The sequence below is a fragment of the Orbicella franksi genome, chromosome 3, assembly GCF_964199315.1.
Source record: "Orbicella franksi chromosome 3, jaOrbFran1.1, whole genome shotgun sequence".
NCBI classification, from domain to species: Eukaryota; Metazoa; Cnidaria; class Anthozoa; order Scleractinia; family Merulinidae; genus Orbicella; species Orbicella franksi.
Genome location: NC_138147.1, coordinates 2,117,342 through 2,145,228, shown reverse-complemented (window position 1 = coordinate 2,145,228; position 27,887 = coordinate 2,117,342). Strand labels below are relative to the sequence as shown.

General features: G+C 41.3%; 1 protein-coding gene and 1 long non-coding RNA gene across 2 annotated transcripts; both read right to left on the bottom strand.

The window, feature by feature from the left end:
- Positions 1-1,599: 1,599 nt before the first annotated feature.
- Positions 1,600-22,755, bottom strand: LOC145480615 (uncharacterized). The gene is given in 16 exon segments (XM_081458886.1): positions 1,600-2,117; positions 2,888-3,029; positions 3,032-3,111; positions 3,455-3,623; positions 4,217-4,372; positions 8,532-8,769; positions 9,740-9,931; positions 10,504-10,580; positions 10,583-13,389; positions 13,392-15,031; positions 15,276-16,990; positions 16,993-19,617; positions 20,337-20,507; positions 20,922-21,023; positions 21,983-22,121; positions 22,670-22,755. Coding segments are annotated over 14 exon segments (10,602 nt in total). The 5' UTR covers positions 20,998-21,023; positions 21,983-22,121; positions 22,670-22,755; the 3' UTR covers positions 1,600-1,603.
- Positions 22,756-25,771: 3,016 nt separating this feature from the next.
- Positions 25,772-27,363, bottom strand: LOC145480614 (uncharacterized). Its single transcript, XR_014048527.1, has 2 exons — positions 27,129-27,363; positions 25,772-26,072 (listed from the first exon to the last, which is right to left on the bottom strand). It is a non-coding gene; the product is annotated as an uncharacterized LOC145480614 (long non-coding RNA).
- Positions 27,364-27,887: the final 524 nt, after the last annotated feature.

Sequence of the window (27,887 nt, the reverse complement as noted above, 5' to 3'; positions counted from 1 at the left end):
TTTACTAGTACGCTGAAACTAAAAAAGGGTCTTTATCACGTTTTTAAGTACACAATGGTAAACAATGAATGCCCATGGCAAGTTGATCCCAAATTCAATGAATTGAAAGTGGGACAGAGGTTTTAGAATAGACCATTTCCGAGTTACCTTGTGCCTTTGTTTCAAAACTAGTACTCATGCAAAACCTTCCGTGTGACAATCAGTTGATTTGCATGAAAATGAACCTACAGGCGGAACGCATTTTCATAGCGTGGTTTCACACGAAAACCCGTTTTGAGACATCCCTTCAGCAATCCACAGATATCTTTATCTTTGTGTCTAGTTAGATTTCATGTAAGAGGGAAAGTACTTGTTGGTCTATTTGTAACACAATTTTGGCTAAAAGGGAAGCTAAATTGGCAATTGCAACATAGAACTCATTTATTTAAGTCCGCCCCCCCCCCTCGGGGGGAATCCCATACTCAAAAGGACGGGGGTACTCGTGGGAAATTTTGAAAAAGAACCCCTAAGAGGTACCAAGATCCTGTTTTGTAGGCGTGCCTTGGATTTTATTCACCCCTAAGATATACCGATTCTCAAACAGCACATTAACTGACAATTTCATATTTCTTAATAGCGACAAAGACGACTGCTTCGAATACCTTCTCCTCCTAAGGTTTGAAATCTCAATATAACTTTTATCGACTATGTCATCTCCTGACTACATTTACTCAATTTTTAAACGAAACGGTAACTAAATAAATTGAATAGTTTTTGGTTCGATACCTTAAAAGGTGCCGCGAAAGCCCTGCTGTGGACGTTTTGAAGCTGAACACCCTAAGAGCTACCAAACCGCTTTTTTAACCCGAAAAGGGACAACGAGCTCCACCGTTCTTTTTATATGTGAGTCCCCCCCCCCCGGTCCTCGGCATCTTGAAAAGAGGGCGAACATGGCGCACAAGAAAGATCTTGAATGACAAACCGCAATTAATGCCAAAGAACTTCCAAAAAATAGACTTCTGATTCATTTAGTCTAGATACGGTTTAAAGATACTTATAGAAGGATTCCTATGTTCGCTGGAGCCAGGGATCCATGGCATACCTATAAATTTGTCCGTAAATGTATGTGGTGTATGTGATTGAGTCCCACAAAAAAATGAAAACAAGAGACCATGATCGTGTTCAATTGATGAAAATTACAAAGCAAAATCTGATATTACCTTATATTCACTACAGGCTTTAACGCACCTCTCCAGACAGTTTTCAGAACTGAGCCAAAGTTCTCGTAAGGTATGCTTGCCTTTCGCCTAGTTCACAGTTTTAAATCCCAAATGTCATAATACGAATTGCTTTTACTAGCATCCTTATCATTCCAGCAGCAATTGTTTTGCGAATTACATATCTTATCAAATTTTAAGATTTTACGTGTGTTATCAGTGGAAACTTTCCTTGCTATGTAGTGAGATACCCTCTAAATAAGAAACAAATCCTTATACCTCGGTTTCTTTAAGCTGGTAGTGTGTAATAACCTACAAGATCACATAACTCACTCGCTTCTATCCCGATAATTGTCGAGTTTAATACGTACTTCTAAAAATCATTATAAAAGAAAATGTGTTAAGAGTCATTCTACTTTGGTGTCTAGTTTACCATATCCGTCGCCAGCTGTCTTCAACTTGGTTAGGAAGCTCGACAGCGCGCATACAGACTCGGCTTGGTTTATGAGAAGATTGTCGCTGATGAAGGCCATCATGTGACCATCGCCGTTTTTCCTAGCCACTCTGTGCAGGGCCAGCAACGAATCATCAATATTTTTGGCCAATTCTAAGGCAGCTTCACAGGCTTCGAGCTTAGTACCCCATGTGTCACGCTCTGGCTTCTTTATGTCACGGAGCTCAATTTGTCCTCCGCAGTATCTCTGGTACTGCATCAACATTTGCGCGTGTGAAACACACAGATCTGACTGGATCAACAGGAAATCGTTGAAGCCCGACTGGGTGACGTCATCGACGACGACGTCATGGTATTTGTAACAACTCATGGATAAGAGGACGTAGCTTGCGTGGAGCTCTAAGTTGATTTGCTCGTTGACGGCCGCCTCGCATTCTTTGCTGTAGTTTTGACCATCTTCGCCGGGCCTAAAATTGGTTTGAAAACAAAAGAGGAGTGTGTAATTATTTACCTAAGAATTTGCGTTGTATGAGATAAAGAGAATTTCTTTGGCTGTGACGCCACTTTTCTTTTCGTGAAAAGGACAAAAAATAGTCGCCGTACTGAACGAGGTGTGACCGTAAGGCGGGGTCCACTGCACCATTGGTCCTTAGACAGCATTGTAACATTCTAAATTTAAAATTGAAATTGGAAAGAATGAAACATTTTTCTAGGCCGCTTATAATATTTTTATTTATTCTGGTCCGTAACTAAATAAATAGCATGCTACAAGGTTATAATGTATTGGTTTCCCATCGAAGCCACGACAAGAAAGGACGAAATATGTGAAGGCTAAAATGCTACGGTCGTTATCATCAAAACTTGTTAATTTCTGTAATCGTTGGATGTTGTCCTTCAGCAGCATTTTAATGAAACTGATAAAAGTTCAATTGAAGCCTTATTAATTATTAATTTCTATTTTCATAACAGTAAATAAACGAGCAGGCCTTCTCAAAATTGCCTTGTTTTTGTTTCTTACTCGTGTCAACATTTCGTCGTACAAAATGGCTTAGTACCAAGCCTCGTTTTGAGACAGAGGCAAGAGGACTCGATAGCAACTGTGATTGGTCCTTAAACGTCTCTACAGAGAGTAGGAAGTGAATTTTTACACACCCGGTATTGCATTATATACTGTGCTAACAACCAAAAACAAACATGCCGAAGTAAATATACGCAGCTTCGTGTAAATTTTCCTTACCGGCTTCTGGTAATTTTCACTTTTGCGCCAAAGGCCTTGATTTCATAGGCGTGTCCATCCAATTCAAGGCTTTGCATGCTATCCTCAAATCGAATGAACCTTAATCCAGGGGGATAATTGGTAAAGGTGTGTCCCAGGTATTTCCTGGAAGATCTTTCTTGTTGCTGTCTAGAAGGGACACTTTCATGTCAAATGTACCCAAGCCACCTTTTTCGATCCCAAAACTTTAAAAGAAAAGGATGCAAAAATTATTATTTTGTAGGGGAGATAGGAAGCGCAGAATGGATAACGCTGTCCCCTGGATAAATCAATATCCAGTTGATAACAAAGCTTATTTTGCCAACACTTATCTACTAGATAGGTCAGATAATGATTTATCCGCTGGATCGCTTTGTCCACCCTTTGAACGGCCATTTGCCATTGGCAAGAAACGACAAGCGCAGAGGTCATGAAGCGTATAACCCTGACATATCTTCATATATTTCAAGGAATAAAGATAAAAAATAGAACCACGAAACAAATTATAATCGAGCGCTTACAAAGGCTGTAAAAGGACCTCCGACTTACCATTCGCAAACATCAATATCTGGTCTCACTTCATCTAGATATTTAGCTGTAAAACCTTTGGCGAGAAGATCGATAATTTGAAACCTCCAACATGAGTCGTGCGCATTACCAGGTGCCGCAATACACCAGGCGTTGTTTCCATCAAGGTCTGTCCAGCTGTCACCAATTCCTGGAGTACAAAGAGAACTCAATGTTTGCAGCATTTCAAGCTATTTTCTTTTCTGTCGGTGGCATTCAATGACGTTCTTTTTTGTGTTAATCAGGGTCTGGCATCCCAGGAATGATCATTTAAGTTTTGACGGAAATGACAGCGTTTTGTTTTATTACTTAGAGTGCGCCCTAAAAGTCCTAAAAGATACCCCGACAGCTAATAATGGTCACCCTAAGTGAAACCAAAACTGGTGCAGTTTACTCCCCTAGGCGAGACGAGGAGCATCCTTGATCTTTTTACCGGAGCTTTCCCGGGTGTGCCATGTGTGCGCGAAAAAACTCTCAAAGGTTTTAATTTGAGAACCGTACGGAAAAGTATTCAAGAAGTACCCTTTCCCAGAAGGTAGTAACATTGTTTGCCGATGAAACAGTGTCAGTTTAAGGCCATAGACATGGCTAAACAACTGAATTCCTTGAAGCCTCTGGATACATACATGACCCTTAGATGACACGTATGTTGATGATTGGTTTTGCGAGGGGGGAGGGGTGGGGGGTTGTTCGTTGTATTAAATGTGTTGTTACTTGCTAGAACGCAGAACGTTCCTGGCTCACCTAGCACTGTAGAAGGTTCGAGTCTATATTGTTTGTTTGTCAGCTGTATCAAATGCCAAGGTTGCGTGACGATGTTATAAGTATAGCCCTGCTCTTCCCAGCCATCCACAGGCGCAAAGTTTGGATTGTCCAACAAATTACCTGGCAATCTGGTATCTACGCAAAAAATAAAATAAAACAAAAAAATAAAAAATAAACAAACGAATAAACACGGGCTACCGTAAAGCTACAAAAGTACACCCAACAACTTGTAGTAACCTGGTAACCATGATCAATTTCTCCGTCCATTTGGTATAAACTGATGAAAGCTCGCGGTTCTTGGAACATAATGTACCTTTAGATTCAAATTTACGGCAAACGTATGATTGCAGTTTGAGGCTGGACGTTTGCCGTTCTTCTTTCGGAAGTTAGGGGATTTAGATTACAGTAAATTGGAGCGTACAAAAACATCCTGTCAATGCATTAGACATTGTCAAATTTACATCAGGTTTGAAAAGAGAATATTTTCGGGTATGTGGGGCTTTCTAATTTAAAAAAAAAAGCTTCATGAAACACTCATTATAATTACTTCGGCCTACGCCATATTGAATTTCCGTTGAGGATCATTGCATTTCTATAAACAACATCAAAAGGCAGGGTAATTGCTTAGGCGCATATAAATTATAACCAATATTTGTAGAAAAAGGGTTACTTTATTCGATTTTTAGCATTTGTACGGGGCACAAAACAAAATTCAAGGCGGTAAAGCCTGAGGTAAATGACTTGCTGCTGAAAACCAATTATTTCAGCATGATCAGTCGCTTATCGACTTCATATAGAGCATCGACATTGCCGGAATTGTTGCTGCGTTTGTTTTGCAGGGAAAATATCAGGGACTTTCCCACAAACGATGAACCGCTATAGGGGTCACGTGACCGGGCATGATTAGTACCAGAGGCACGTTTGAGGTTTTGAACCTCAAGAGGCTGGACGGCTTGCGCCCGTTTCCGTCGACTTTGATAGTTGACTTGAGATCACGTGGTCGGTTTTGGCCAATGATGACAAAGGAAAATTTAGTGGTGAACTATAACGTCCGACAGAAACTCTCTCGACGAGCTCTTAGTGTAATTGTTGAACAGTTGAAGGTTCTCAGCTGTTAGTTGAGCCCGTTGCAACCCTCTTTTAACACAAAGTAGGAATGATCATACCATTTTGTGATGCATAGGGGCTAAGATTATAGGCCACGTCCACAATACGTCGGAGATATTTGAAAAGGCAGCTTTATTTCTACGGCTAGGCCTACCATCCATACTAATCCGTCACGAAAACGGAGTTTTTGGAAAACGTTCTTCAAACCAGAGGAATTTTAAAACGCCGGCTTCGCGTGTTGTGGACGGAAACATTTTGAAAACGGAGAGGTTCGACAACGATAGCGTCAAGATAATCATACGATTTCCCTGCACGAGTTTTCCTCAAATACAAATCTAAAATCACCGGTGATTGTTGCGTTTTCAAATTTACCCGGAATTTGGACGGAAAACACTTCATTCGCTTTCTGAGTGAAAACGCCGTTTTCAGATTTCTGCGGCGTAGTGTGGACGGAAAACACTTCATTAGCTTTCAGAGTGAAAACGCCGTTTTCAGATTTCTGCGGCGTAGTGTGGACGGAAAAAACTTCATTAGCTTTCAGAGTGAAAACGCCGTTTTCAGATTTCTGCGACGTAGTGTGGACGGAAAAAACTTCATTAGCTTTCAGAGTGAAAACGCCGTTTTCAGATTTCTGCGGCGTAGTGTGGACGGAAAACACTTCATTAGCTTTCAGAGTGAAAACGCCGTTTTCAGATTTCTGCGGCGTAGTGTGGACGGAAAACACTTCATTAGCTTTCAGAGTGAAAACGCCGTTTTCAGATTTCTCCGGCGCAGTGTGGACGGGATCATAGTTTTCACTTCTTCACACAACAGCATATAAAATTACAACAGCGGAAAACCTGTTATTTGTCGCAAGCTAATGACTGCCGGCTTAATGATTTATTTGGCAGCACAGTTTTAAAATTCATTAGATAGTACAGTTGGATATAATTAAATTAGATAGACATTTTCGTTTTCGAAATGGCCGACTGAAACTGTTATTATGGTCCTTAACAATTCTTACTCCAGTTCCCTCTCTTTAAACAAAACCCAAATATTTGAGCCCTCGAACTGCGACTTTCCTTTAACAAAGTGACACAATTTCTTCAGGTTATAGCCGCTTTATGGAAGAAATTTCGTCGTTATTTGTTTTCCAAGCACATTTGGAGCATTTCACAACCATAAATATTTTCAGCTTCAGTCTTTGGAGGGCTCAAATGATGATTTGATAAAAGGTTCTGTGAAAGCAGCTTGATCAAACAAAACCTCTCCGGTGATACGCTCTTTCAAAAATAAAGTGAAACCCGTTCTGGAAAAAGGCATCGAGCTACTGAAATAACCTCTGCATGCAATTGTGGGCTCAGTGTTACTCTTCGGAAGCTTCAACCAGAGTATGTGTTTTATGTTTTTATTCCTCCTTACAAGAGCAATAAGAATCTGCCTGTCGACTTATTAAGTGACTTTTAGTAGAGGACCTAACTTTGAGTAAAACGCCCAAATTTGAAAGTTATAACATGCATAGAGTCTCAGGAAACAGCGAGAAACTGTTCAGTTAAGATAAGTGTTCGTGGACCATCAGTGAGATAATTCCATTGACAAGATCTGTTCACCTACTGCCAATAATATACTGTTGGCAAAATTGCAAAGTTTACTGCGATATATATTCCCAATTCCCAATGCTCTCAGGTGCGCCAGTTTTGATCAGTAGTTTTCTACAAGGCATCAAGATTGGTAAATAATCGCGACAGGTTTATGTGCCTCGATCCGCCATATCGTTTGCCCGTCTTTCGCCTATATCTAAACTTGATTTACTTATAGCTACATGAATCTTAGTGGGTGTATGGTACAGGAATATCCTTTTCGCGCTACCGTGGCACGCAGGCGGACACAAAAGTTTTCCCTTGCAATTCTCTCCAGCTCGTCGTTCCTAAGGTTTTCACCGAACGAGTGTATGGCCGTTGCCAGTAAACGCTTTCTTTAAAATTTCAATTGATTACTCTTTTTCAAGTTTTTTTTTGCTTAATATTTTGAGGAAGCCAGCATAAATATGAGTTTTGACAGAATTTACCATTCAAATTTGCGCTCCAAAAAAAATTACACCTTACCTTCATTGGATTTCTTGCTTGTATCGAAGAGTGCCATCTTTAATATATACCTGCATGCTCTGTATTTTGTTATAATTCAGAAAGCTTTGACAAAATATCAATATACGTATCTCATTTTAGCTGGGAAGATATGATTACACGTTTTCGTTGGTAATTAAGTCACTTCAAGTTTCCACAATCGTCGAATAAATTTTAACAGTATGTGTCGAGTTGCACGATTTGCTGTACTGAATCAATTTGCAAGACAGCTTACGCATGTGCTTACCATAATTATCTACTATTTGTCAGCAAAATCAATATTGATTTACGTGTAAGTCTGGATTATTTATCCGAGTAATTGAAATCACAACCGAGGTGATGTCTTTTAGAATTACGGATATTACGTCTCCGAGCGCGGTTACACCATGATTACGTCATGGTTTTGAAATACCGCTGAACAAGCTTTACTAAGGGTTGTTCGTACCTCTCGATTTGTTCAGAGTATAGAAAATGAACATTTCGTGGAATCTAAATTAAATTTTGCGACGTAAGTGTTCGTTAGTTCTGTTTGCAGGCTTGGACAGTGCGACCGATATGTTACCCCTCTAATGGTATAAAGGGCCGGCGACCAACATCTCGACAGTGAACCGCCAATTTGGTTAAAACTCTTGTTGGAGAGTCCAGGGCAAACCAAATTGTAGTCTGGGACCTTAATTGAACCTATGTTATCCCTTCGTGAAAACTTCTAGGTAGCAGTAGACCTTTTTAGCTTGGGAGGTTTATTGCTAATTTCAGGACATGTGATGCTTTCAAATTTTCAAATAGTCGAGTGTATAGATGGATAAAAGAACAATTGCTATAGAATATCAAGTGGACTGTAATGGAAAAACAAACCACCCAAGCTTAAAAGGTCTGTTGTGTGCAAGTGTCCTTGCAGCCAGCTCCCTGGTCACTGAGAAAAAGTCCCTGAAACAAGCCTTAAGTCTGAAAGCGTATTCCTTTCTCGGAAACGATAAGGGTCTGTAAGTTAAATCTAAACTCACTACAGTGTATAAAAATTTCATCCCTGGGATCGTAATGAACACTTTAAAGTACGCTGAGTTGCGAAAAAAAGTTTAAATTACCAAACTCTGTGTGGACAACTGTGGCTGGACTTCTAATGCCATTCCCTCGCTTGGAACTAGCAACGGAGATACAAAAGAGATATTCGCTGCCGGGTTCCAAATCTACGATGGTTTTCTCTGTCGCCGTTATTTCAGCTTGAACTTGAGTCCATTGTGGTCCTGCACCGCGCTGAAGAAACGAGATCACATAGTTGGTAAAATCCTGAGTTGGATTGTTGTCAGCAGGAGTCCACATCACCTGAGAAAACGCAAGGGCAACAATGTTTATCCCTCAGTTGATTTTACTTAAGTTTTTTTTACGTCCGTTGCAAAAAGACACCTTTATCAGTTACTTAGTTTGTTACTTTTAAAAATAGTTTATAAAACTGACTGGATGTATGAAGAACGGGTTTATACAATGGCTGGAGATAACGTTTGAGGGGTTAACCAAAACTGCGAGTTGATTAAGATCTCTCTTTGAAAATCAAAAGAGTCGTTTCCCTCCCTCCCCCCCCCCCCGTCCCCACTTACACTTTAATTTTACGTCCGATTTCTCGAACCACCCGATTTTTCAAACCAGTTTTCGTTTCCTTTATACCAGCTTGGAGGTTCAAAAAATCAGGACTGCAATGTACCGTGACTTGACCTTACTATCGATCTCTCAAAACTGAGAAATGTCCACCATTCTTTACCGGGAAAGTGTCAGAATGCATTACTCACAAAGGGCATCCAGTATAGATCTCGCCCCACTACTAATTTTTTTTGTAGAAATTACGGTTTCTTGGTACGAGAAAGCTGGTTAGCCCGGTCATCGAGATCGCGGATTAAGCAACATGGAATTTCAGGCGGCGGACTGGAAAAATTTCCTTTAAGAACACTCCACCCTGGTGGTAGGAAAGACACATGGTTTTGCTTCCGCAAAAAGGCGGCCTGGATGGCCTCATTTTGCCTCGTTACTGAGTGGAGTCTTCTTCATAACAAGTACTTGTCATTAACTGCTGCTGTAAAGCTTCAAGTGTTGACAAGGTTAAGATATGTATTAACGAAGAGATCGTTACATTGTACGTGGCGCCTTTTTTTTTTTTTCTTGAATTGGTGCCAGAACACATCTAGCGCAAATCTCATTCCATTAACCGGGCTGATATTTCCTGTGTAAACCGTAAAAAGTTGTCCCGCTATTCGGGCCTGTCCAGTCATCGCCTAATGTCAAGAGGCCATTACACACTTACTCTAACTGCAGGGCGTTGCCGCAAGGAAATAACAACGGGAGCGTTGAGAATGATGGCCAGGAAATCAGCGTCTTTGTAAACACTGTGTAACTTGTTGATAGACCCCTGAGCTCGAACACCAACTTTGTACCGTCCTGGTGAAACCATGCGTAAAGCTTGTGATGTGGATATCAACTGGAGCTTATCTGTTTGCTGAAGTAAATACGAAACGTTTGCCAAGAGAACTGTTTTAGAAAAACTTCTCTTTGAGGGACGTAACCAGTTAAGTAAACAGGAAAATGCTCTAACTAAAACGTTTGCTTAAAGGCCTTTTTTAGCTGGAAGTTCCGGGCCGATGTGAAGCGGTTTGCAGCACATCACTTTGACTACAGAAACCCCCAGAGTGCGACCTGAAACCTGAGTTCAGCAAAATGATGCTCGGTCTAGGTTGAAGGCAGCTTGAAATTATGCTTAAAACGGTGTATTGTTTTGCTTTCGAAAAATGTGCTAGTAAATGTATCGATAGAGAGGAGGACTATTTTCAGACTACAAAAGTTATTTTTGAGGCCAGAAGTTGAAACAAAGTTCCATAACATGAAAACGATGACTTGGTCCATATTGCCCCAATTTGAACTCTGAACCCGACCCAGATGTTATGAGAAGCGTACATAGTTTTCAGTTCTGGACTAGTCTATTGTTTGTTCGCTACCCTTAAATAAGCTGTACTTCTCGACCTGTAAGCAAAAGGTGATATACCGACAGAAATACAAAATAAATCCGGTTACCTTGCTAATGACGTGTTCTTGATCCCCAGACTCCAAAATTTTCCAAACGCTTAACTGGAACAAGGGAACAGCTTCTCTTTCCAAGTAACTTTCACCGTTTCGTCTTCTACTTGTGAAACTTCAACGTCGGTAGGAGAGTCCTCGCAAATGAGTGTCTCTGTAGAATATCCAATGGCTTGAAGTGTTATCACAGTCCCTGGACTTCCCAACGGCTGTACCTTTGCGATAAACGTATCACTTTTTTGAATGTTTACGTTCTCCATGTTGAAGTTGGAAGAAAGAACATCACCAGGCAACACGTCAGAAAATGGAATCAAAGTAATTGTTCCACCCTTACTCTCTCTCTCCTGAAGGATTTCTACCGAATACTGAAGTGCTAGGCTTACTTGAGTCCAGATAATCTTCAATGTTGTGTTGACAGGATCGAAAGACAGGTGAATCGGAAGAGCTGGTCTTAACCAAGCCAAAACTCCTTCAGAAATGGAATATCCACCTGGAAGAGAAATCTCCCTCTGCCTTTCCTTTACTTGTGCCACACCTCTGTGTAAACCATCCAAGGACGTAATCAGCACACTATTGTCAAATTCTGCTTCTTCGGGTCTACCGCCATCACTCGAACTATCAAATGGCACCAACTGATCGGCCACTGCCAGATCTTTAACTCCCAAAATGGCTCCTTGCATATTGGCTTCTTGGTTTTCCAGTTTATCGGCATCGACCACTCCAAGTCTGAGGACAAGAGCATCTTCTATAGAAGAGCAGCGTACAACCACATGGAACGTTTCTTTGTTAAAGGTTATTTGGACGTCTTTTGGAGAAGGACAAGACGGAATTGTCGCGATCGATTTTGTGCTGGCTCCTCCAATACTTAATTCACCTCCCAAGACCATCACGAGTGTCTCGTAAATCCCACTAGATTCCAATTGCAGTGTATCTACCTCGAACTCTTTCTTCATCTGTTCCCCAGTGGAGCCTAAGTCAGGAATAACGTTCACCGTTGAGGCTGTGCTTCCAGTCTTAGTGTTGTAAACCTTGATGTGGTAACCGGCTGCCAAGTGAACAGGTTTCCAGGCTACGGTGAAGATATTATTTTTGTATTCTTGTGTCACAGAGTCTGGTGGATTGAGCAAAGGTACCTGATTGGACAATTTAACCTCACTTGGCAAGTGCTGTTGATCACCAGTGTTCTGAACGAAAGCTTGGTATATTGCTCCCCGAGGTTCTTCATCTGAGACGAGAGGAATCTTCAACACAGTCTGGTGAACAGACTCTCTTCCCGTGGATTGTTGAACAACAAATTGTTGTGTGTTGATTGTTCTGCCTTTGTGGAAAGTGTCCTCTACTTTAGCAGCAAAGTGCCCCGGTCTTGAGGAGAGGATGATCAACAGATTGTTGGTTTCGGTGCTGTACTTTAGGGTAACGCTGATCGGTCCTTCGCTACATTTCAACGCAGTAGCGCTCACACAAGAGGGACTGTTTATCCAGTTTGCGTTGCCCAGGGCAGTAAGGCGCGACTTGAACCAATCACCACCAGCAAGTCTCATGTTTTCAACGTCAAAGGAGTGTATGACCGTTGAGGGCCAATCGTCACTGCCGGTTGGCTTTGAAACAACATATCTGCTTGCTATATTGGTAGGGGTACTCTCGTCGAAGAATTCTATCTGGTGGGCAGATGCAAGGAAAACGGGTTGGAAATTCACTTTCACCTTTTTCTCCTCAAAGGAGTATTCTTGACTAACAGAGGCTGGCTTTTGCAATTGGGTGAACTTGGTGTCCGCTGCAGATGGCAAACCTGGAAGATGGAGCGTATCTGATCCTTCAGCGATCACTGTGACTGCATACTCTACTCCAGTCTTTAGACGTACTTTCCCCATATCAAACACCACTTTGCTTGTGTCGCCTTCCGAGCTTAGATTTCCTACCACGCTTGATATGCTCGAATCCTCTCTACTGGCAACTCTGTACGTGGTGGCTCCAGTAACAGTCACCCAAGAGACAGTTAGTTGATTGCCCTGAGGGTCGTACAAAGGTGTAATGCCGTCAACCTGAGGCAGAAAGGACAGGAAGCCGTTGCTATTGACGAAGGGACTTGCCAACGTTGTCGATACTCCAAGAGAACAAACACGAATGCTATAGGGAGATTTGGATTTGTCAGATACGTCTTTGAGGGGAATTTTAAGATTAGCCTCCAGGCGGTCATCTTTTGACTTGAGAACCTCCTTTGTAAACACGACTGCATGGCCCTCAACTGAATATATCTCACAGACATAGCTTGAGATATTGTGGGTGTCATTCACTTTCCATTTCACGGCCAATTCTTGCGACAGTTCCTCGTAAGAGTGACGGAGGTCAGATGGGACCGCTACAAGATAAAGACCAGAGGAATACTTGAACTCATTTACTTTTTTGTCGTGCCCTCGAGCGCAAACTCGAACTTTAGTCTCCCCGGGAATTCCATATTTCAGTTCTTCAGCGTGAAACACATGAATTCCATCTTTGTGTCTAGGAGGTCGCTTAATGATGGCACCACCGATGACGCTACCATCACGAGTGATAACTTCAGCTTTGTAATCCACTGCATATTCAACTTGAGAGAATATGACATTTACCTCCCGTCCCTCCTGCTTGGATTCGAGTTCAACTTTGGACGGCGCTCGGAGAAGAGGGGCTACACTTTTTGATAATAGTTGCTCTCTCCCCTGGAACGATTCTCCACTGCAGAGGAAGCTTGCCTGGACAGTTGCCATGAATTGTTTGTTGTTGTACTTTATTGCATCACTCCTGACATTGACGTTGTTGTTCTCGGTTGTTGCCTCTAAAAGCGCTGTCTCCACTCCACCAAGGTCAATTCGTTTAAGTGTAACACTGTACTTGACGTTTTTTTCTATGAGGATTTGGAGAAGTTGACTTTGCCACTTATAGCACAAAATGGAACAATGGAAGAATGTTCATCCTGATCAAATATCAAACTCAACTGAAGTTGTGGGTCGTCAAATGTAATTCCAAACATTCCAAATGGCTCGTGTATGTTCCTTGGATTGCCTCCCACTGTCATGGAAAATTCCGCCTCGGATTCTGAGATCTTTAAGCTTCCATTGAAGACAATTGGGTTTGAATCGTCTGTTAAAGCCAAGGACATCTTTCCACTCAAAGTTAAAGTGTTACCTTCAGAGGGCTGGTAAGTCAGAGAAATTTCTTGAAACCTCAGGCTTCCTCCAAAGAGCTTCATCTCTTTCATTTGAGCTTTGAATATTGTGTCCATACCTTTTACAGCAATATGGGCAAAAAGCACGATATCTGCAAGTCCTTCTCCCCTTTGAATCTGAGTTACGTTTGATAAAAGTTTTGATTCCCCTCCAGAAAAGGTCACCTTCGCAAAGGCTGTCACCCCAGGTTTCACTTGTAGTCTTGAAATGGCTTGGATGTCTAGGTCGCTGAACGGCACATCGACTTCTTGCTGTTTGAGTCCTATTCCTTGAAGTTTGGAGAAGTCCTTACACATTTCTTCGACTGTCACATGATCCATCGAAATTACGGACAAATTGGCCTGCTGTACCGAGAGAATCTCATCAACAACACCGAGACTTCTGTTGAGTGAGGCAAATTTGAAATCTCTTCCGAGGCTAAGGCCGAAGAGAAAGCCATATTCAGGGGAATTCTCACTGTCATTTGTGTTCGTGACAATCAACAATCCTGAGCCAAATCCAGCTACATCTCCATAGAACAACAGTGATTTTCTAGAAAAATTTATAAACAAAGATGCACTGTTGAACTTTGGTGAGCGTACCGAAGACTCCGTCTCGTGAGGAACAAGTCTATTCCAAGATTTCGAAGAATCTGAACTAGCTCCAAATTTCTGAGTCATGACTTGAAGATCAATTTTCTCTGGCTGACGCACAGTCCCCCTTACAAGGGTTTCCCCTTTGCTGTCGTGGTAGACATCTACAGCCGCAGCAACAGACTCAGGTAAAAGTACCTCGCCAGTCAGGCATACGAAACCAGTCCACTCATCGGACGTTCGGTGTTTTTCAAACTTCAGCTTGCCACCAAGGTTTTCAACTGTGATGGTACTGAAACCTGCATCAATCGACCAGTTCATGGGCGAATCACCCTCCAATGCAAGAGAAACTGTGTCTTCATTTCTGTCGAGCCTCAAAAGAAACCAGCTCAATGCCACATTCTTAGGCAGGCTGAAAGGTACGTTTGGAGAAAGTTGTTTGGCCGCTTGTTCAAAATCGAGGTTGTCTGTGTTCTTTGTACCCTGCAAACGACCTTCCAGTGTCAATCCTCGATTTCCAACGTTCGTCTTGAGTGTGATATCCAACCGAAGTGTTACAAGGGTGAAACCTCCCGCGATGAAAATTTGAGTTTCCGCAGAGTCGTTTGTGTCGTCTAAATGGTACTCTAGTCTTACTTCGTGAAGTTGAATAAGGGGTTTCTCAAGGATTGTCAACGTTTCTGTCGTCTGGATGACTACATCTACCTTCCGAATCCGAAATGGTGAGACCTCAAATCGAAGAAACGCCTCCTGAAAGGAAAGTAAGTCAGACATTGTCTCATAGTGAATAAAAACAGGGATTCTGAAAATAATGTACACACCAACTGAATCTACTATTACGCGAAAGAAAACAAATACATAGCTTATACACCCTAGTCTCTCTTTTTCATTGCTATGTTTACAGTTGACAAATGGAAGATTTTGTCTGCGAAAGCAACTGGTTAAATTGATGATCAAATAAGTTATTTCAGTGTAAATATTTTCATACCGTTACCTTCAATTCAATGTCAAGGAAGTCGGGAGATCCATCAACTTGAGGAACTTCAGGATTCTTCAATCCAATCAGCTCTAGCAGGGATGAAAGCGTCACTCCTCCGGGAGAATCTGGCCTGACGGCTGCTTCAAACGCAATACTCTTTGACTGCTGGCCTGTACAAGAAAGTTCCATGGTGAAACTCAGCAGTTGATCATCACTTTTGAAATGACCGACAACTGAAATACGTTGTTTAGCTTCATCAGCTTGGTCTTTGATGTAATGGAGACGAAGTTGCTTGAGGTTAAACGGTCCTAAGGAGAGGGTACCTTCCATACTTAAAACGAATTCTGTTAGGCTCCAGTCCTTCTCGCGTGGAAAACTGAGGACGACTTTAACTTCCTGAACATGCAGAGACTTCACCTGGTCAAAGGCATTGTTGCTGGAAAAATCGTCCATTTCGTCATGAAACAACTCATTCAAGCAGTCACTTGAGGAAGTGTTTGCCGTGAAGACGTAGCGTCCAAGCAGTTCTCTTTGTTCTGCATCAAAGGCCAAAGATGCGTGTGTCTTAGGATTGAGATATCCTTGAAGTGAAAATGACACTGATGATTGCTGTGTTATATTGGCGTAGCAAACTTCCAGCTCCAGATTATAAAGCTTAAGAGGTCCAACTGTTAAGGTTCGCTTCTCCAACACAGTTACCACCTTGGTTACTTTGAAGGACTCACCGTCGACGCCGTTTTCACAGCTAATAGAAACTTTAGAAATTTTTATATCAAGAACTCCTTTGATGACAGGAAGATCGTCTGGGACAGCAACGCCGATGCCTGCAACGAACTCCTTGAGGGTGAACAAAGTTTCGGTGTTCTGGAATTTAAGTAATCCAGGTACATCCGGTCTCGGGAAGGAAAAAGCTGCGTGGCGCACAAACTTGTTAAACACGAGCAACTTCATTTCTGTTTCTGCGTACCATTGATCGCCGCCGTGCTGTACCCAGAGATTTGCTTCATGAATGCTTAGCTTCCCTTCAAGGATTGAAAATTCTGGAACGAACAGTGACAAAGTCAAGGAATCGATACTCCGACTTTGGGTGTTTGCTTCTAGAGTGACTTTATCAAGCTGGACGTTCGTTAGCACTGAGGGAATGAACGGGAAGGATGCAGCAATTGACTCTGTCAACTCTCCCAGACCAACAGCTTGAAGGACTGATTGCATCGATATCGCAGACGAGCTGGGCTACAATGAAATGCTGAAACGATAACCTGTTTGGATTTCTTGATCGGATTGTTCCACTGGCCATAAGGAAAACTTTGAAATCAAGAAGGAATGGTTTGCCGATGAGGAAATTGGCAAATTGAATTCGACTTCAACTCCGACTTGAGGTTTCCCACTGAAAGGATTGAAAATGGAGAGAGACGCTTTGCTGTCCTGGGGTTGGGGAAGACTGCTTGGTAAAACGGAGGGAAACATGTCAAATAAGAAATCGAAGGTCACGCAAGAAATCCGGGTCACGTTGGAACTTGGAACATCCTGGACCACAGATATTCTTGGTTTGCTCAATGCCAAGTTCTTAATGACCTCGTTTGCTAATGGGACCGTTAGCTCAAGTAGGCTACTAGGAACACCCAGTGTTTTGAACAAAGCAACTACATTGACACTTTCAGGAAAGGCGATGGTCAATTCTGGGACACCTGTTGATGAGGGTGTCATTAACATGTTTACTGAGATTGATCGATTTTAGCGTCGCACTCTATGACGAAGCTACTCTTGTACGTTCGCGGGTCACTGACAATGACGTGCATTCGGGACAAATGGACTGTCACTGTACCCCCAAAGGTCATACTGTTCATCCCGGGTGGGATATTGACATACATGTCTCCCGACAGTACCTCAACAGTCAATGGGGAGATGAAATAGTTTACCGTGGAGAGAACACGATCAACCTTCCAAGTAAACATCTCGCGTGCCAAAAGCTGTGTTTGGAGGCACTTTGACAAAGTTTCCAGGGGGAGAAGTCCCATTACACGTTCGAGTAATGTTCCCAGGGTCATGTTGTTGCGGCCCTCCAATGGCACACCTCCAAGCACATTCAAGTACATGTCGACGGATGGTTCTCTCGGTTTCAAATGTCCACTTAAGTCGACAGTGTATCTGGTATTATGGAGGGTGGTTGATATCAGGAGAAGAAGGTTTGGGTTCGTAGAACATGGGTCTCTCACCACAACTTCTAGTTTAGTGACTTTTTGCCTGTCGAACATCACGGAAGTTGTTGAAACCATGACCTCTATGCGGCTTGAAACGACTTCACAATCAACGGAAGAGGAAAGTTCTACTTTGGACAAGTTTAAATTGACTTCGTGATCCAATATGGCAATTCCAATAAAATCATTGGGCAATTCTTCAATCAGGCGTTTCATGTTTGGCATACCAAGGAGGATTTCAAGAACGCTTCGAACATTAATTGAACTGTCGGCCCCGTCGTAACCAAATGACTTCAAGAACTGGACGATGGAAACTTCCTTTCCACTCTTCATTTGACCGGAAAACGTCTTGTGCTCAAAGAAAAAGGAACTGCCTTTATTCTTGTTTCCAGACTTCAGGAAGCCGTTTTCTTCGAAGAGGAAATCTCCCTCAGCAGCGCCTTTCAAAAGAAATCCTTCCTTTTTAGCTTTCTCGAGCCAGACGTTCCTTACACCGCCATTTTCGGAGATGCTCTTGAGCGTGAGCATTCTCAAGTCACCATTGATGGAAGGAGCATTGGACACCACCAGGACGTTTTGGTTTCCCTTTGTAGACGTTAGGAAAAGCGTTCCGTCACTGTCTACTTTAAGCCAGAGAAACTTACCATCGGAAATCTTTGTCTTCACGTAGTACTGATCAAGTGTTGGCAGAAAGGACCGCTGTGGAATTGTAAACCCAAAGTTCTTTTTCAGCTGTGCGGCAACGTCGATTCGTACTTTGTCTTCGCTTGCAAATTTGGCTGTTCCGCTTGGAGCTACGTAGGCGTCGTTGCTGGGGTCCAAAGTGAATGAAACATTACCCTTTAGGTAATAAAGGGACACGAGCTTGTTCCATTCCTTGTAATGCTTGTGTTGAACATCTGGCAAATACTTAGCTGGAAGGGCTCCCCCCGAAGTAAACACGATTCTGCATGGTTTGTTCTTTTCAACAGCAGCCTTTATGATCCCCTTGATGACGTCTGATGAAGGATGGCCATATTTATCGTCAGCTGACACGTAATACGTTTTGGAATGAAAGGACTGAAAAAACGCATCAATTCCAATCTTTCCCGCGAAGTAGTCTTGGTAAATTGGGTCATCGCCCATAACCTTTCCAACCAACGGGGACATGCTAACTTTCGGCGCTTTTGTTGAATCTGGGAACCTGTGAGACATCGGAGTATTGGCCACATTATTCCTCAGAGTATCCCAATCTTCTAAGGATTTTAAAGGTCTCAGATCCTTGCACGGGTCTATTCCTCCAGACTGTTGCTGAAGGGCTTCCACTATCTCGATGTGCTTTTCTTTTATGTTGTTTAACAACTCATCGGGGGTGATCTGTTGCTTTTCTTTTTTAACTCGTGCTTCAAGTTGCTTCAAGAACACTTCAGCTATCATCTGTAGTTCTTCTCCATTTCCACCGCCAACGATTACTTCCAGTTCCTGGCGAAGGGAATCAATGTTACTTTCCTCTTCAGGGCTCTCTTCAAAGGAAATCTTCTTTGTGAGACTTATAGAAAGCAACAACATCGACGCTAAATTTTGAAAGGCCCAAGGAGGTGGCAAGACCTTTCCCAAAATGCTGTTGTTAGCACTTCCATGATGAGGCAACTTGAAGATGTCTAAATCTTTGACTCCTTCTTTTCGAAGCATCGCGACTATGTCATAACCATAAGCATCCCCACTCAGGCAAATCTTTCCACCCTTTTGCGTGTACATAATGATACTCGATTTGTTTAAATCATCGTCTTCATTTCCTCCTTTCAACTTGCTTCTTTGTTTCTCTTCAGAGAAAGGTTCATCGTCTTCTGAGGGTTTTTGGCGCTGGTACAAAACGCCCGGCGATGATGGAAAGGTGAAGACAATGTCGTTTTGGAAAGCATTAAGTATGTCTCCCTTATCGAGGCTAATCTCGAATTTTGCTGTCAACAGAAAGTCAGAAAAACTTCGATATGCTTTGTCTTCCTGTGCAAATTTCCTCGTTAGCAAAACGGGACCATTGGACATTAGTCGTTTTTCGGGTCTTTCCGGCATCACGCTCTCTTGGTACTGGACAGGGAGTAGCTCTCTGAATAGTCTTTCCACACCATCCAAGTGGTCTGCATGGGGATGTGTGACTACAGCTCCGTCGAGTTTAATTCCTGGTAAAGTTTTATTTTACTATGCATGAGTAAAGCGTTAAATGAATGAAGAGCAAATAGTAAATGTTACTGGCGTATACTGGGTTTTGTGAAATGTTTCTGATTACTTCGTTTATTCTGCGTCCAGTTTATTTAATTTATGAAGCTGGGAGTCTTTTTAAGAAAAATTATTGCTATTACTGAAACGAATCCAAAAGATTTCATCGCAAGTTGGTCGTCGAATTTTCTGATTACGCGTTTGCCTCTTGTTTGTCGTTTGTCTACTTTTAAAAACTCGTAAAAAATTTCAGCGTATCTTGCAGTTGAATGAAAAACAGCCTGGAGATCAGTTTTACGATGTAGAAACAGTACAAGCAGTAATGCCATGTGTGGGTGGTATCTATGACTGAACATAGTACTTATACTCTCAGTATTACTGAACACACTCCCGTCATCAGTGTTTAGTTAATAAAAGTACCTAAAAGCGTCCGATTCCTGCCATAATTTCCTAAGATACCTCCTGGTTTGGTTCTTCCTCCGTTTCCCGCTAAAGACCTGTCAACCAACATGCAACCCAAGCTTTTTTGTTTTTGAACCAAATATTGTAACAAATTTAAGTCGTCAAATCGTCTTGATTTTGGTGAGAGAATGCAACGTTCGACTTTACTCTGCGTCGCCCAATTACTTGACATCTAAAGTGTTCTGCTTACTATCATGCTGCTCATATATATGGAACATACCAGTGCTGTTTGGAATCCTAGCCAGATCAGTGAGTGTTTTGAGGAGGTATTGGTAGTATGGCCGACTGAGCTGTAGCTTTGTTAGTTTCTTGATTCGTTTCTTTAGCGTTCCACCCGCCCCGACATGCCAGATTGGGCCACCATCCACCAAATAGAATCGGCGCTTGCCAGCTAAGGATATAAAGCAATGTCATTCCGAGCATATAGATCATACTTCGATCAATTCTATGTCTGTCCGCTCACCAAATGATCCACCGTGCTGGGTCTCAATAAACTGTTAAATGTCAGGCGAGAAAGAGGAAAGACAGCTGGGCAGGTTTCAAGTTATGCTTGTGTTGCCTCTATTGGTAACAATATGTAATCTGTTATAAAGTTTAGGTGTGCTCTTTTATTTTATTTTGTCGTTTATTAGCTATAGTTGTAATTTAAGAGTAAAGTTACATGTAAGAAGATCTACCACGCATGGAACTGAAATAATGCGAGACAGGAAACTGGGAGCCAGTCTATGAGGGATAAAGTTTACAGCTCTCTCACCAACGGCTTCTAAGCTAATTAGGAAGAGAGATTCATTCTTACAGTACCCACCTGACTGAAACTCCAAAACGGAGGCATCACCAAAACCAGCATACACGACATGCAAATACGCCTTCACTTCGCTCATCTTCAAATCTTATTCAGGGGTCATTGCTACATGTGTTTGAATAGAAACGAAGTTTCAAATATCAGAGCAATGATAGCCTGCGTGCAGCAACAATGAGACGATTAAGCAATAATCAATAATGATAATAAGCTTATAAAGAACTGATCTAAACAGGTAATTCAGCGCGCACGGGGTCACACTGTTTGTTTAGCGTTGGTTTCAGTTCTTTGAAAAAAAAATTCGAAAATAGAACAATAAAACTTTTTTCTGACACTTCCTTAAAATTTTAAAGCTTTGCACAATATGTTTCGGCTCCTTATCATGTTCATTGTTTTATGTCCCTTTTTAACTTCATAAATATTTTTACCACTTATCTTACATATTTTATTGCATTTTATCGTTCGTGACATTTTTAACCACCTTTTACTGTTAGAAACCATAATCTCATGTAGAAACATATTTATGCTAATTTTATATTTTTTGCCCGCACTTGAAAATGATCTCGCCAGCCTTTATCACAAAATCCATTTCTAAGAAATTACTCACAAACATTTTGTGTGTATAAATTTAGAAATTTCGCTGCATCAACCTTTTGTTAAACACGCGACGAGTAGATGCCCGTGACTGAACGACATACAATAAAAGTTTTCTTTCTCTAAAGTAACGCTCTATTCGATCACTGAGTGAGTTAAAATTATCTCCAAGGTAGCATATTTGATCTATTTTACCTTACGAATAATATTAATGATCGCGTGACCTTGTCACGATCGCGTGAGATATCAGCTTCGAATATTTTTGAGCGCTAAGCACATCTTGTTCATCCGGTTTTCAAAGAAACATGATTTTTTTTCCTGCTTCTTTGAACAAAGAGGATTTAATTCCGCATACGTCAATACAGAATGGCAGTCTGGCTTCCTTTAAACAATGACATTTATGGACATTACTTTGAGTAAACTTAATAAATAGCAATGACAAGGCCACCACAAACTGTGTAGTTCGTCATAACCTCTTCCGGTTTCGTTTCCAATGAAGTACACGCCAGTGCTTCAGTGACTGCAGTTTTTCAGACGTCGCCAGAGCCTCATGCGCTTAATTTATGATACCTGTGTCATCTCCTAGTCTTTTTCGTTTGATGTTTATTCTATCTAAAATTAAGATTGCGAAATAAATAATAACGTCACGATCACTTTCGAACGCATCAGTAATCTGAAGATTTCTCAGATTTCTCTTCACTTTTTCCTGGAACTGATAGCCAAAGGGAAACCATCCTTTCTCGACATAAATACGTAATGACAATATTCTTGAGCTTTGAACGTATTTTGAAACGTCTTCTCTAATCTTGCAAATGGCAAAAATGACGCTTTTGCCGTCCATCTTCAGCTGTTTGTACAGCAGAGTGAAAATATTAGTATTCTGCGGTGAATAGCAGACGTTTTTTCAATTTTTGTGAGATGTATTTAAGAATTCATTAGAAGAACAGAACACAAAAATAGAGGTAATTTTTGCCGTTTTCCGTTTGCTTAGCCTCATTACTATTCCATTTAATTCTTTACATGGGCCGTGCAACTCATCTCAATAAAAGGATCTGCTCCCCCCCCTTGACGGTTCATTCCAGTTTTTCAAACGACAAATCTAATGACTGAAGTCTCCAAAATTCTGTTCGACCACAAATCTGTATCTACTCATCACTTACCTTACTCCTCAGTTTCGATCAGTTTTACAATCGAATCGAACTTAGGTTCGACAGCTAGCATAACAGTCGGAAGTCACGACTGTCTTGCCAAACTGCTTTGCTTATCTATGCGTCATGTGATGTTATTCTGAAACCCAAGCTGTGACAGTAAAGCTATTTTGTCACGCTTTCAGAAGTGCTTGCTGTATGTTCTCAGTCCAGTTCTGGTCCTCCTTGGTCACGCAACGCTACGCTCTGAAAGAGCCTGGGTGGCAAAGGGCCGATGAATGGATGGAAGAGGACTGGGAGAAAGGAAAAACGTCTGCTATAGGAACCCTCTTTTGTTCATTTCTGCGAACGCAAAATTTCCATTGGCTAATGCTCAATTGACTAATGCTTGATTACTAGTTGCACAATCTCGTCAGAAATAACGACAATAGTCGTGGGTGAAGATGTATTTTAGCAAGGGATGTAATTTAACGAGATTTAAAATCTCGTTAGCATGAGCAAATGTACGTTAAAACCCGAGCAAGAATCGGTCGTGACAGTTTTTTTTTTCGGCTGAAAGAGTTGTTTTGGGCAGTTTTGCCCGCAGGAGTGTAATTTATCAAAGGTTTGTCCGTGCCAAGAACTATGAACTGAACGGGAATGAGTCGATTCAGTTTATTTCGCCTTTGAAAACTATCCTTGAAAGACAAACTGCAGGAGATGGAACCACTGAGCTATCCTTCTGTTGATTGCTCCAATCCGGTGTTATGCGCCAATGTGAATCTAAAATACTGGCTTTTGTTCAGCTACGGCCTTACAGTTCGTAGCCCGAGCAGTTATGGCATTGCTTGAAGTCACAGCCATCTTTATAACACAGTATAATTCTGCAGCGTTTCTGATTTTGCGGCCAGAACTTCTACATACGTTTAGGCAACTTTTGTATTGAATTAAAGTGAACCCAATGGAAGGACAATGAAAGACGCTCTCCGCTTTTGCACCAGACTCGATACCACAGAACCTGCAGAAATTATCGCAGCCGTATTCCTTCTTTTTACTCATTATTTTCGAGCTCTTACCGTGGGGAAATAATTTCAATTGACTAAATTCAGTTATGCCGTGAAGTGCACGCTAGTTTCCGATTGGTAAAACTGTTGACTGTAATTGACAGTTGATGAAATTGAATTAGATCGAAATTGGTGGGCGTGATGCGAGAGGCCCGGTTCTTATAGCAGGTGCTCCTTCCCCGTTTACGCCTGCAACACAGGCTATGAGAGAGGGCCCCTGTCTCCCTAACGCTGCGTGATTGCATGAGGAAGGCTAGAACTAGACTAGAACATACAACTACCTAACGTCTTTTACTTTGAAATTTGTTGATCTTCGAGGAAGGAAACCGCTGGTTGCGCCATTCGGTGTGCAGAAGTCAACTAAATCCAGTTCCATTATTCCTTCACGTTTATTGCAGTACTCAGTTTACAAAATGCTCTTCTCGGTGAACATGCTGACAACCACTGCGTGATTCCTCATCCTACTTGACGATACAATTTAATAGAAAGATATCTTCACAAAATATTAACCAATTTACGAAACGCTCGGTACAAAAGCTATCTTGACGCAGATGACGCTCGGTTCGCACGGCCCAGACTCCAAAAGAGTGAAACGTGCGAGTGCTAGCATTCATTCCTTCGTTTTCCACACCAACTGGGATACTTTTGAGCTATTTGTCATGTTCTCAGTATACGTAAACAGTTGAAGCAGATCATCGTCTCTTGGTTGACGTAGACGCATTATACGTGTAAGCCATTTAATGAATTCTACCAGACGCAAGAAACCGTAGAGTAATTGTTAAGTAGTTTGTAGGACGTTCAATTTCGTCTACCTGAATGAATAAGGCCATTGGCAAGCTTTGATTAATGTCCTACTTGTCTACTCGTCCACATTTATATGCTTGCTAGCGCTGGATAACGCAGATGAGGCACTGTTGGCACAATTGGCCAGAAAAGCCTTTAATATCGGGAAGATCTGGAACCCACTATGTTGCCATGGTAGCAAAACCGTTTATACACTCATATTGTGGAGTACCATCAGTAGAACTAACTGCAAAGAAATATACATTTCTGACACAAATTGGCTGCATGAGATATCTTTCTCCATCACAATTGATCACAATTTCGTTGAGTTTATGACGTCATCACTTGGCTTATTTGCATATTTAAAAACTTAAATATCTCTGGAACGAAAAGAGATATTTGGCGATAATTGTAAACTGCATTTTTTCTCGTACAGACTACTTGTTTATGTTTTAAAATGACTTAGATAGAAAAGATGCTAATTTCATCATAGTAGAAGACTGTAGCGGGGACTCGGAGTCTAATATTCTTATCCAAATACATCAACAGTTGTTCAGCCTGATTTTAAATACAGGGACGGAATGAAAAGTGGGCTCCTTTTTGGACAAGCGCCGTTTATGAGAAAGTGAAAGGAAAGAACTTCCATTCTGCCTTTTTAACTCAATACAGTACTCGCTTGCTTTCAAAGACTCTACAAAAACCCACGCCCACTTGGGCCAGTATGAACCTGAGCATGGAGCTGAAAGGTGAAGCTAAACAACTGTAAGCACCAAACAAGACTAAAATAAACGAGAGACAGTCCTTGATTTCCGTTCCAACATCTTCTAAATATTTCACCACGTCAAGTTTCGTTACATTATATTGTTTTGGCCGTTTACATAATGGCCCCAGTGTACTATGATGTAGTGTTTTACGTACAATAACTGGAGAATTCTCGCACGCTCATTAACTAATTTTCATTGTCAATAAGCGCACAGACACGCTTAATTTTGTCCCGTCTGCGTTTTTGTCATTGTAAAAGACAAATTGACGTCAGTTTTCACGCCTCTGTCCTGTTATAGACAATGAATTTCGTCATAACATTGTCAAAGTAGTTTGCGGATCCACAACTACTTTGACAATTTTATGACGAAATTCATGATCAATAAAAGGACAGACGCATGAAAAACTAACGTCAATTTGTGAATTAACAAATCAAATCAAAGCAAGATGACGCTTAATTACTTTAGATAAGACTGGACTGTTTTATTTTCCTTACATTTTTAGAACCACATTACTTTCTGCCTAACGCAGGAAAATTGCTAAGAAAGAACAGTAAACAAGCCGAAACAATGCAGGTAAAATGCATGGTCTTGGTTTAACGAACTGGCTGAAGCACCGAATAAACTTCATCCCCACTTCTTCAGTGAAGTTGGTTCATGCATTTGGGTATGGCCAGCACAATCTTTAATGGATAATCTTGGCACTCAGGTTTTACCAGAGCGTCGTAGGCCTCATTCAAATCACGGACGCTCCAAGTCCTCCTATGCCGCGTAGGTCTTATCTTCATAGACTTTTTGTTCAATTTGTGGACCTGCCCAACTGAAAAGCTGAAATTGAAAAGCAACATCTGATATCAATATACACTAGGTACCACCCTCGAGCTCCATAATATGCCTTTTGCAACGGCTGGTCACATGACCTATAGTTTCTCAACTTTTTGGTACAAAAAAAGGATACGTGACGCATGAATTCGTGCGTGAAATGAAATTACGACCCTCCCCCTCCCCCTCCCCCCCCCCTTGCTACTCTCATCTAGGGCATGTAGATTTTATTTAAAACGCCTTTTGCTAAACGTGGTTGAAGCTCTCTGGCGCAGAAGATCTTCATCAGGCTGGTGAAAATATTTCTATTCTAATGTATACGTATTAAGTATGTCTGAATTTTACAATTTGCCTTATTTCCTTGTATTTTGATCTTGCGTGCTTTCTAAAGCTAAAATCAAACATTGTGTTAACCTAATGCAACCTAAGTATATTCTATACTGACAGCATACCATGCGAAACAAACTAGAATTTTTCAACGCTTTTAAAAACGATTGTACACCTTCATCTTATTTAGGCCTAACAAGCAAGCTAAGTGAAAGAAAACAACTAGTGAAATTTAGGATAGGCAATCACAAACTGAGGACTGAAACTGTTAGATATGGTCAGTTTCCAAGGGTTAACAGACTCTCCCCTATTTGTTAATCTAATGAAATTGGAAGTGAATCTCATTTTCCTATGTGTTAAATCAAATACTCTATTCTAAGAAGTGAATTTTATAGAAAAATAAAAAATATATCTTTCCGAATTTTAACGATTATTCCCGTTTCAAGCCATCGCCGAACTTATGACTTTTTTTTCATTATCGGCTAATAGTCAATTAGCAAACTTCATTTCATCTTGTTTGATCTACACAATATTCTTCTTTTAAATCAAACTGATGGAACTTGATTGCTATATCATAATCCTCATGGTGTTCACGATAATCATTACTGCTTTATTTTTAGTTTACCAAAGCTTTTGCAATTCTGTATGTAGTTATGGTCATGCAATGGTATGCAAATAAAGTTAGTTGTTGTTGTTTGTTGTTGTTGTTGGTGGTGGTGGTGCGTATTCACTCACCCAGTATCTGTCATGGTCAACAAAAGGAGTGCTGCAATTAGAGCCGTGATGTGAAGTTTCATCTTGAGTTCAGTCTCGATGAATAGCAACAAGTTTTTGCAAACCTAAAGAACAAAGCAAAGCAGTTATTATACGCATCCAACATACAGATCAGATCTAGTAATTAAACGAACGCCTTAGAAATAGGTCAAGCGTAAACGTAATGTTTATGCGAAGATGAAATGTAGAAACGACAGCGCTCGTACTCTTCCTTTCAATTGTCATACAGGAGGCGTGATTCTCGTTAATTCTCCGTGACTCTCCAAAACATTACTTTGTTAAGCTTCAAGATCGTATAAATTGTTTCCTGCTCTTGAAGAGGAAGAATTCGGAATATTTTAACAAGATAATTTGGCCGAGGCTTGTTGCATATGAACAGAAAAGAAATCAATCTTCAAGAAGCTTTACAGCGTTGAAGAACTTCTAAAATGTTGTGTACCTTGATCGTCTGTCCTGAACAAACAACCAGCTGGGGTTATATAAGTCTTGACTGCTGCCAGTTACGTCGATGATTGATCTTCACCTCACTGAGTCGGGACAAGTGATAAATATGACGATTTTACCTTATCATGCATTAACAAGTCTATTGTGTTTTAGGAATAGGGGGACATCGGACTTTTGAGTATTCACCGCTGTTAAGCCTGCGGGCAGGCAAACCGTTGTTTTGCTGTTTAACCGGACAACATTAACAGGGATTCCAATCCCGTGGAGGGGGGACCG